Source organism: Antedon bifida, chromosome 3 (assembly GCF_963402885.1).
Source record: "Antedon bifida chromosome 3, ecAntBifi1.1, whole genome shotgun sequence".
NCBI lineage: Eukaryota > Metazoa > Echinodermata > Crinoidea > Comatulida > Antedonidae > Antedon > Antedon bifida.
In genome coordinates, this window is record NC_136228.1 from 33,163,084 (window position 1) to 33,175,415 (window position 12,332).

At 31.0% G+C, this 12,332-nt stretch overlaps 2 protein-coding genes across 2 annotated transcripts in view; one reads left to right on the plus strand and one right to left on the minus strand.

The window, feature by feature from the left end:
* Window positions 1-12,332, minus strand: part of LOC144837772 (transcription termination factor 2-like) — a 165,335-nt gene that overhangs the window by 105,758 nt on the left and 47,245 nt on the right. The gene's annotated exons all lie outside the window — the stretch shown is intronic.
* The window catches only part of LOC144837779 (E3 ubiquitin-protein transferase MAEA-like), a 43,825-nt gene that overhangs the window by 22,021 nt on the left and 9,472 nt on the right, over window positions 1-12,332 (plus strand). The window contains exons 5-6 of the mRNA XM_078693031.1: window positions 4,959-5,081; window positions 8,333-8,518. Coding sequence (XP_078549157.1) covers window positions 4,959-5,081; window positions 8,333-8,518 — 309 coding nt within the window. The remainder of the gene's footprint in view (window positions 1-4,958; window positions 5,082-8,332; window positions 8,519-12,332) is intronic.

The following is a 12,332-nucleotide window of genomic DNA, read 5'->3' on the forward strand; positions in this document are numbered from 1 at the left end:
CACTACCATATTTGGGCACATCACACTTTTTTTAAGTTTGATAGTGTAGACAGAGCTTAAATCAACTCTTGCTACTCAAGTTTTAGCCTTACGTAAAATGTAAGAAAATGCCTTTAAACTTTAAAGGAAAAATTGTACTGACTATCTGATATAATAATCAGAATCATAACAATTGATAAAGCTCTGTCTACACTATCAAACTTTATGTGACAAAAAAATGTGATGTGCCCAAATATGGCACATGAAGTTTGATAGTGCAGACAGAGCTTTAGAGAAGAATAACTGTTGACAAATGACAAAGTAAAGCTCTACCAGTATATAGCTTCAAAGAATACATTAAAATCACATCTTGTGATGTCAATCTTAATTTTAGGAAATCAAGATTACTTGAGCAATAATTGATTTTGGCAGACTTTGGTGTTTTTAGATTTTCCTACCAAATCCGGTTAGATTACACCAATCACAAATTCCGTTAATGGCTAATTAAATTATCTATATTAATACTATTTTCTTTCTTATCAGCCTTGGTTTAATTTATGAAGCCTAAAATTAGGTCAACAAGATAATTTTTTTTCTGAAATGTAATGGTGTTCATGTTTCTGTGGCAGGTAATAGGCCTACAGTAAACCTGTAGTGACTAGCTTGCAACTCAATACACACAATGCTTATTTTGTGCCTGTCTTACCTGGATAAACAAACAATAGCCCTCTTTCCAAAGAGAGGATACATTTTCTAATATAAAAATCCCATTTACTCCTATAGTTAATGGTATCGTCCATTCTACCTTCTTGCGCCATCTGTTTTCCTAACACCATGGTTAAAAAATAGAAAATATTAATAGATATTGATTAGAAGCCAGAATAATAATAATTTTTTGGTTTTTTTGAATGTTTTTTTGTGTCGTACTGAAACTCATATTAAAATAATTATGGCAAAATTTTAATTACAGTATTTGATTAAATGTTAATGTCTTAAATATAAAAAGCATTACCAATTTGCGACACGTCACTATAGCTCAGAATCTGAATTGCATGTTCTTTAAACATAGCATGGTGTTGTAAACAGAATTAACGTCATTTAAAATTTGAAGGGAGATTTATTTTTCCGTTTATCACGACAGTACATGTGGAAAAATATTAATTTATAGCATGGGTACAAATGTTTTGTTCCTATTTACTTATTGAATAATAAACAAAAATAAACTTTTCACGTGCTCACCAATTTTGAGTCAAGTCTGAATATTGAAAATAAAAATATAGATTTACGGTTTGGAAAAATAACATGTGCAAAATGTGTTATTGCCTTTAAGCTCCGTCTGCACTACTTTGTGTGACAAAAAATGTGATGTGCCCATATATATACTATATACTATATTTGGGCATATCACACTTTTTTTGTCAAACTAGTTTGATAGTGTAGTCAGAGCTTAAAATTTGGCAGAAATTGTGTAACAAATAGGCAAAAAAAGAAAAAAACACAAAACAAATTTAAATAAAATATATACATAATGAAAAAGTAACTCTAGGTTTATATCCCATCCTCCTCAACGTCCTTGACTAAATATTGTTACATTATTAGTATCCAAATCATTGCATTACTGTTATTAATATCGTTACAAAATCATTGTTGTTGTTATTCCATTGACATTATATTTTCATAACTTTGTCATCGTCATCTCAATCATCATAATAATATCAACACCATTGTCATTATCACTGTCTTGTAATCTCATCAAAATCACTTCATTATCATTATCATCTTAATTTAAATCACAATCCACCATTAGTCTGCAAAAACTGTGTTAAAAAATTTGCTCGCATAAAAAATGACTACACACATCTGAATAGTAGTAAATTTAATAGTTTGCCATTTATCAAATACATCGTAATAAAATAATCACATTTTACTTTTCAAATTCAATTAAGTTTTGTTCTTCCATTATGTCCAGGGATTTAATTTTAATAGATATTTAAAATAATTTCATTTCTATTACAAATGTGAACTAGTGTAAGCTGTGTTGCATTATTTTCTGAATATTTTATATAAGTTTTTAAGCTTTTAATTTGTTTTTGATAACTGCTAAATTGTGTGAATTTAACTACTTTGTTTTTCAATAATATAAAGTAATAATGTGAGTATGGCAGGATTATGCCATGGATTGGTTAAAATAACATAATCTCCAGTACTGTTGATGCTACCATCAAGGGGGTGGGTTGGTGTCCTTGTAAAGTAAAAAAACTCTCTCTTGTAGTTGGAAAACAATGATGTTTACATCCATTTCTTTCTATACCATAGTACACTCACTCCTACGCATATCTAAGATGCATGCAGAGTCGAAATCTACTTGAGTGTATGATTAGTTCAGAGTGTCCAGGGGTGTAGAAGCGTTTATGTTCTAGGGTCTGCATGCCAGTTTGTCCAAGGCCCTCCTGGCTAGGCTTCCTCAACACTCACTCATACACTCAGACTGTAGGAATACCCAATTTCCTGCCAGTCTCGACGTTCCCACAGGATCAGAGCATAATAATGATAAATAATAATACAGATAATAGCTTCCAGATGCTATGGTCAGAAGCGGCTGTGAGTTTTAACGTTATAACATAGCGAGCTATAGCATGCAGTAGTTAAGAATGTTCTCAACACTTGTGGGCCGAATTCGCCAGATGCAAGCTTGTCATTCAACCGAACGCATTTGCGTACCATAGGACCCCAGTGTTCACGCTGATTGCGTGAAATTCATAATGTGTTTTCAGATGGTCAGAAGTTTGCGACCAAGATTTATAGACTTCAAAACCCACTGGGTTTACAACTGTTGTATCAATATTTATTAGTAGGCTTGTTTTACCAAACAAATAAAAAGCACATTATTATAATGTATAAAATAAAACTTTTTGTATGTATTTTCCATTTTGTACTTTCTAAAGCTTTGTCTACACTATCAAACTTTATGTGACAAAAAATTGTGATGTGCCCATATATGTCATATCACTACCATATTTGAGCATATCACTACCATATTTGGGCACATCACACTTTTTTTGTCAAACTAGTTTGATAGTGTAGACAGAGCTTTAAACTCTAAAAATATAAACAAAATGACCATATAATATACTTTTCCCTTATTATGGTTACCTCAATGGTGTTTTCAACAATATCATATAATATAATTATTTACTAATTATTACGTATACACATTTCAGTAGAAAAAAATATACATTTTTGATTGGAACATGGAAATTTGTCCCAGCATTAAAGAATAAAAAGAACAATAAAACAATATAAAAACGTACACAGCAGTATCAATATAATATTTGTATGTTGGCTGCATTGAAGTTGGTGTTGACCGAATTTCTGGTTTTTAAGCCTTACAAGTTCTGGGACTTAATCCTGTCGGATAAAAACAACCCACTCCTTAAGCCTCGTAATAAGACTTAGTTAAAAAGCACAACTTCCATCCTGTTCACTCAAGATATCTTAACATGAATAAAAGATTAAAAAAAAGTATTTAAAAAAAAGGTCTGAAGTAGGACTCTGTTCTACATACACAATCCACATTACATATTTTTGTACCCAATAGCATTCCATGTATATCGTCGTCGTGTACATTTTCTCGCATCCCAAGGCGACTTGTCTATTTTGAATGCGTGCTCTATGTTACGACGATAATCATAATTTTCATGCATTTTACGATGATAGGGTAAAAGTGAAACCAATTTTTACATTCTCGTTAATCCCATTCTTGACAAAGTCTCTTTTCTTAATTGTGAATATAACTTGAGGTATTTTATATGAATTAAGGTCACTGCAACAGATATGTGTAGTTAATAGTACTTATGATGAGAATTCATGGGTTGGATTTGTACTGATTAAAATCACATATTGAGGCAGAATGAGTTTTTAACAAGACTTTCATCTGACGCATTATAACACCAAATAATTGTTTGAAAATATATTTAAAACTATAATCTACCATATTTCTACTAAATTTGTCCACTTAAAAAATGTTAATTTAAAAACAATGTCAACAGCGGTCAATCATAAAGTTACTTTTAGAAGTTACACATTTAAACTCGGTTTCATCGCTCAGTTGATTTGGTGTTTTTAAATTTATATCGTTGTTTTTCTCCTGCCAAGAAATTGAGAGTATTTTTTAGTTTTTAATCCATCATTGTTTTCTCAGCAGAAACCGGTTCTATGATTCAACTAAATTTGGTTTGCATCTTGGTTTATTAGGCGACTTTTTCCATTTTACATTTATTTATTTATTTATTATTTTCAGCTTTTCTGGGAAGATTAAAATGTTCTGTTTGTCTTTAAAACAGTTAAATAATACACGATCACAAAGCATACTCATTAGTAACTTTAGTAACTGTTGTCAAATATGTCAAAGCTGATGTTATTTCTTAAGGTCAAAGACTTATCCTAGTTATTTTTTTTTTCAATGAAAAGCACGAATTTCTTTTTTCTTAGTCATCAAAATATTATCATGCTTTTATTACAGACACATATAACTAGTTTATGTTTTTCAACAGATAGCCGTTTTGTTTTTTGTTTTCTTTAGTATACGTTAAAAGTGTTAACCAACGATTAAAAAAAAAAAGTGGCGTAACAGCTATGAGTGTTCGCTGGCTAAACCCAGAGGCCCCAGAGCTCAAGGAGCCCCAGAGCATGAGCAGCCCCAATGCATCTATCCAGTATTGGAGGGCCACTTAGGAGTGCTAAACCAGGGACATTTGCCCACTGTGTTACACCACTGAGAACCCCTATTAAAGGAGACAACAAAGTGTACACTTACAAGGGGGTATCTCCTGAAACTTTGTACAATCTTTAAAATATGATCAACTACCACTGCAGATCGTAGTGATTTTTGCATTCACATATAGAGCCTAATCCAATATGTTTCTATATATCTAATTTATAATAAAGTTTATTTATTTTTTTAACCTTTTGTCTTTTAGGATCTCACAAATATGAAATTGTTTATGGAATCTAGAGACGTAGAAGAGTCCTTACTGAACAGAGAAACAATGCCCTGCCTTAATTGGTGCCATGACAACAAGTCCAAGCTTAAAAAGATTAAGGTATAGTTGCAAATATATAGCACTATTTTCTGTAATGTATTTACTGTAATTTTGGCAACAAACAGTGGCTAATTCTGAGAAGTCCAAAGAGGGATTACGCCATTTGTGGGTTGGAGTAATGACGACAAACGATAAAGGTAAGTAATAATACATTTCAAAACTAATTATACTCCAGACTTAAAAGAAATAACCTGGCAAACATTTCTGTCAATTCTCGGAAACTATTAACCATCATTTCTAGCAACTGAAATCCAATAGTTTTAGTTTTAATTCATATAGTATTTTATAATTAACTGAACCTGTTTTAAAGCCTTATACAACATCGCATCCATTCTGATTCGATCATTATTTTTCAAATAAAACATGTTAAAGACGCTTTAAACCTTTGAAAACTATACGACCTAATAAATGTCTCAAATTACACATAATAAAATGGTTGATTCCACTTTGATTGATTGATGATAAGCAGTTTGATTGACAACCATCTCTACACTTCAAATAGCTATCTCATCATTTAGAAACAGGTGCTTTAATTATAACAGTTCATTCGTACCTTAAGTAAAGATACGTTGTCTGTCATTAAATTAGTCGGCAATTTTAAAATGAACCAGTGTACCGAGATAACCCTATTTTTCAAATAGCATGGTGTTTTTTTTAAAGTGAGATTTATGTTTAATATATCAAGTTGTGCAGACAGGCAAATACTGAAAGTTATGTAAACTATTTAGTGATAATATAATAGATACAAACTGTTACTGAAGCTTTTGGTCGGTTCTAGGTCCGGCCTTCGATTAATGTTCTTTTTTTTTTTTGACCATATTTATTGAGGGTGATCCATCCAGCAATTGCTGATCATTAGGGACCCTCAGAGGTTCACAAGACAAACTTATACACAAGATGCTATACATAAACAAAGTCTTATTACAAGTCTTGTGGAGTTGTAATTTTGTCCTTAGAAAAAATCCTGACATATGACATGACTTGAACCCAGGAACCTTGGAGTGGTAGCCAAGCATCATAACCACCAAGCCACAACTCCACTCTTACAGACATTTGAACCTTTTTTGGGCCATCGTAATCCAACTTCATTTTACAGAGCTGGACGATGACTTGGCCAAATGATGTGTAATATACATAAGTCTTGAGTTGTCACAAATCGAAAGCGTACCCTATTGCAATGATTTTTAAATATCGCAGACTGTCAGTAGTAGAGAACTTTACCAGCGCTTAGGTCTAAAACCTTGTCAAATGACTCTCTTCTATTAATCCTAGGTGCAATTCTTAAAATACAGTAACTATGATAATAATAATAAACAGTCCTATTACTCATTATGATGACTAAATTATAATTTTTATTAATTCAAAAATCAACTGTAAAATTATGATAGGAATGTTGAATAAATGTAAATTAAAAGGGCAAGGGATAAGTATATCCCTCCTTTTATCTTCAAATGTTATGTACTTTTAATTATTTTTAATAAAATCTTCAACAGAACATCACGAATACAATTTCCGTTTCATTTCCAGCTGCCAAATTATTAAATTAACAACATTTAACTTGACGAATTCAAAATAAAAAAAAGAAAAACAAATTATTTTAACAAACAACGTTTTTTCAACCTTTTCATGTACGAAAATTTCTATCGATAACTTAATCTGATATACAATACTGTACAACACATGAATTGCCATTTCCAATTACGTAATCTACGATTCTGAATACTTCTGCTCTGAAGATAAAACAAATTGTATTTGACGATAGACAGGTACATGTGCGTGTCTTGCGTCTGCAAATTTAAATCAAGGCCGCAAACGCCGTGTTACCTATTCAACTGGTTTTTCCTTTGCCGAAAGCAAGATTCCTGTTTTTTTGCAAATAAGCCCTTTAGCAGGAAGTATGTTTATTTCCCCTTATATTTTTATTTATCTGCGAACACCAAGCTTCCTCCCTCGGGCCGGCACTCGGTAATTTTAACAAACTGAAAAAGAAGAAAAATCATATTTTTTCTATCCGTCATTATATATTTAAATCCTTAGTCAAAAAGTTACCTTTTCAATAAAAAAATAAATAGTACTCTTTATTCAACAATTTTAAAACGTTTGTCACATTTATTTTAAGTTTTCAAGTAAAAAGCAAAGTCATTCAGGCAAGTTAATTAAAACTCCTTTTATTAGTTGCCTTCCTCTTTCCTAATTTATCTTTTTTCCATCGATTTCTTTCTTTAATTACTTTCCTTCCCGCCTGGAATTATTATGTGAGTGAAAGACAGCCTTGGACGTGGAATATAAGTATCTCTTTTTTTTCGGGTGATATTTTAAGCATATCGGCACGCAGAATGTTAGATATTATGTCTTCTAATTGAATTATAATTTGAATTTAATTTCAAATTTTAAAGCTGAAAATAGCTACGTGCAGAAGCAAACATTGACCAATATTTGTAGTGGCCTGTCTTCTCTCTTGTGTAAAGATACCAGTTGACTGTTTTACTGATGTCTGGGTTGATTCCTCATCTCTGCTTCCGCTACGAAAACTGGACAAAAGCTCCAGGATTATTAATATTTATTAGTTTAACAACTTTATTGTGAAAATGTTATAAACATACATCCATCGGTTGTTTAAATTTTCTGTACCAAATACAAATATGTCTTTGTAGTTTTTTTTTCGTTTGTCACTTGAGAGTGGCCTTAAATTATTGTAAAATTATCCCCCACCCCGAAAAATAACACATGATCAAGGTCCAGAACACATATACATAAAATGGAAAAGTTGGGCTTTATATAATCTGTTTTTTTGTTTGTTATGACATTATAGTTTATTTTTTAAGTGGCCTTAAATTATTGTAAAATTACCACAAAAAAAACAACACATGATCATTGTCCAGAACACATGTACATAAAATGGAAAAGTTTGGTCTTATATAATCTGTTTAATACAGTATAACAATTTTTTTTTAAATTTAAAAATGTGGTAATATTCATGAACCTAAACACATTCTTGGTTTTTCTTTTACAATTTCAATGGGCTTTTTGTTTATGTGTATATATTTGTGGAAATTATTTTTTTTTAAGAAAAGAAACTCTAAATACATTGAATAATCCAAAATATTATGATGGTATGAAATACATAATAATAATAAGTACAGTGACTAATGTCATTAAAAAAGGACTCTAATCATACATTAATGACCTAATTCTTTTTGATTTCAAGTTTCTAATCATGTTTTTTTTCTTCTCCACATTTCCTTTCCCAGAGTTCATTAGAATTTAATCTCCGTACTCAGCAGTTTATTGAGTTGATTAGGGGCAACAAACGACTGGAGGCTGTGAAGCAGGCACGGAAGTATTTTAATGGCCTAGAGGGCGATCAGCTAGGCCAGGTACAGAAGGTTATGGGGCTCTTAGCATTCCCGTCATCAACGGATGTTTCTCCATATAAGGTAATTGAGAAAATACTTTCATACCAAAATATTTTGGTATTAAAGAACAAGTTTATTTTTTTGCTAATTTAACAATCATGAGCAAAAAATAGTACAATACAATAAATAGATATAGACATAAATAATTAATATATATAATTATAATTTATATTAATAATAATTCCGCAAGTTGTTTGAGCCTACTACTACCTTTTATCAATTTCAATTTTTTGAAAGAATTATGTTGGTCACTCTTCTTATGCATTATACATTTCGTTAAATACTAAGACTATTTTTTTCTTCTTGCTTTCAACACCATAATATCTAATACATGTTGTAATCTATCCCTTATTACAAAATGATTTCACCTCTCGTCGACTTTATCACTTAACCATTCAAAATCATGTGACTGACTCTTTTCAGTATTTTCACATTCTTTTTGTTATACCAACGAACACGTTTCATTCCCACTGAGATTATGTTAGAGGTTCAGAAGTTTATGGATGTCTAAGTAACTGAGTAAGTGTTCTCTTACCGTCTCCGCCGACTAAATCATATGTTTTGAAGGGTTTTTAAAAAAAATGACATGCCCTTTAAGGAAGTCTGTATGACGAGTTGTCACCATCAATTTATCCTGTTTCATTTGTCCGGCAAAACCATCCGAATCTACAGAAAGCAATGCGAAGAAACAGTGTCCGTTCTCCAAAGATAATTTAAAACATAATGAGTTCTACGCGTTGTTCATTTTGGCCAGTTAATGTCTTTTAACTTGTTTTTCTATTTTATATACGTTGTATTTTTTATGCCGATGAAGTATCTTGTTATGATGCGAGAAGAATTACCGATGATTTAATAATAGAAAAGAAACGTTATCTTCATGCATATATAAACGGCAACTAATAAACTTGTTTTTGTTGAACATTAAGATTCGAAAACGTTTGCAAACAAATCTTATTGAGTTAATTGATAATTTCAGTTTGTAATAACTAATTCGAGACAGTGGAAATAATGCTAATTTCTAGATTACAGTTTAAGTTGATATACACATATTAATATTCTCATTATGCAATTTATAGATATGTATTTATAAAAACCTTTTTGAAATTATTAATTCTATTTTTACGGTACTACATAGTTTGTTGAGTATGTGTAGTTTAACTTGCTATAGGAGCAATATATGGATTCAGAACCATTAAATTACAAGTGTGTGTTTAAGTTTATAGACAACCACAGAGCCAGATCCGTGTTTTTGAATTAGAGGATCCTAAGGCTAATGGTGAAGAAATGTTGAACCTAACCTATCTTTTGCATTATAAACTTTGAAATGTATGGTGGCCCCAGGTTGACCTGGATCCGCCTATGAACTCTACAATAGTGAATTGTTGCATCATCATCATCAATTCTTGTTTTAGGAATGTTTCCATTGTAAGGGAGTCTATGGTAGCGTCAAGATTTAGTGACTTTACTAGTGTTAGGGTGCTTTCGATAGCTACATCATGTACCATTGTGCTCATACAAAGGCAGTGTTACATGCTTTCTTGGGATTCTAGGTCTGAGCTACAACCAACGACACAATATGCATCCTAGGAAATCTCCTTTTTTATATGATTGGAATACCATACTTAAGTAGTTATTGAATTAGAATACAATAGAATAATGAATTTATAAATATTTGAATTATTTGGTTAATTTTTAAATATTGGTCATAGCTAGCCAGTTTCATAATAACATCCATATGAATTATGAATATTCAAAATATAAATATGCAATTTATTACTCTTATCCCAATACGAAAAAACTAACAGCTTGCGAAGAGCCGGTGCTTTTCGATAACGGAAAACCGCGGAAGATGGGAGTCTGGTGTCTGGATTGGAGGATGAGAGCGACAGGTGTTTAAGACAGCACCAACACTGTGTTACATTCACCAACATACTCTACAATTATCCTCGATAACTCCCGAGCATACTTATCATAAACAAGCTGCTTATTACCCCAAATATGCTGAAATGACGACCAAATAGAAATTATCAAAATTAAAATATCACTTCCTTTACATGTTGTCTTGTCTCTTATGACTAAATTTGTCATCATTCGTTCGGAATTGTTTCCTTTCAGTTTCAGCCAACACATATTTCTCTTCATGTTATTAAAACTTACTCGTTGATGTCGTGTCGACGCGAGAAACAATTGAGACACGACTCATCAAAGTAACCCTGCTATCTTGTCAATGTCAACGTGTGTAATTTGGTGACATATTGTATTTGTCACATTGAACAGATTGTTATTATAAACATTATATCGTACTGTTACTTCATAGCATCATCTTCAACTACATTTGTATAATTGATTATAATTAATTACAGAGAATACTTATGTTAATAGTATTTGGATAGGTTATAGGTACAAGATATATGCATGAAGTGTCTGTAAATTGTTTTCTTGACTTTTCCCCGACATAATATGTTTGTTTTGTTACATTATTTATCACTTTCAATGGTGTAATATTTTTGTCATTTTATTCATATTGATGGATTGATCATTAAATGTTATCCATTATTTAAAATTATTTGCATCTTTTTAGCGTCCAGATTGTTATTGGTCAGGATATTTTAGATTTTTAGATTTTTAATTTAATTCTTGTACATAAATGTCTGTGATTGGTCAGGATATTTTTAAACTTGTAGATTTGTTTAGAATTTATACAACAATGATTGTGATTGGTCAGGATATTTTTAAACTTTTAAACCTGTTTAAAATGTATACATTAATGATTTGGATTGGTCAGGATATTTTTAACTTGTATATCTGTTTAGAATTTATACAACAAAGATTGTGATTGGTCAGGATATTTTTAACTTGTATATCTGTTTCGAATTTATACAACAATGATTGTGATTGGTCAGGATATTTTTAAACTTTAAACCTGTTTAAAATGTATACATTAATGATTTGGATTGGTCAGGATATTTTTAACTTGTAGATCTGTTTAGAATTTTTACAATAATGATTGTGATTGGTCAAAATATTTTTAACTTGTAGATCTGTTTAGACTTTATACAACAATGATTGTGATTGGTCAGGATATTTTTAAACTTATAATGTACTCAGCATTAATACTTTATGTTTCGCAAGCTGTGATTGGTCAGATTGTTTTCAATCCTATTGATATGTTTCACAATGTAATACTCTTGACCTACAAACACATTGTCTGTGTTATGTTAAATTAATATACTATATTTGACAAGGAATTAATTTAGGTTTTTGAAATTATCATGGTCATAGCAATCTTCCCATTGCTCCAGAGGAAAACAACAGGTATTAAATGCTTATGACACATTGAAACACATCTCATAATCTATTTCTGACAACTAAGTGTTGTTAGCAAATTATTTCTTCACAGTTTATAAATATTATACAACTACTGTTTATTTTTTTGTTATAGTCGCAAAGACTCTAGTATATATTTTACAATTATTATTTACAGTACAAACATAGGCCGTGTTTCCACACAGCCAAAATTTAACCGATAATTAACGAATAAAATTGAACTGATAAACTGCCTGCGGTAACAGGGGTTAACTGATTCTGCTTGAGAAAAATTAACCGATAATTATCTCATTCAAGTCAGATAATTATCGGATAAATGCGTTAAATATTAACCTTTGACCTGAAAGACAAATCGCTGATCATGCGCACTTTATTTTTGTATTAATTATCTGATTGGGTAAAAAATTAATTATTATTGCTGCGGAAACACAGCCTTAATGAATGTATATGTATAAGAAGTTATTTTTTCTTAATCCTAAAATTGAAAAAAATATGTATTATTCTCAAC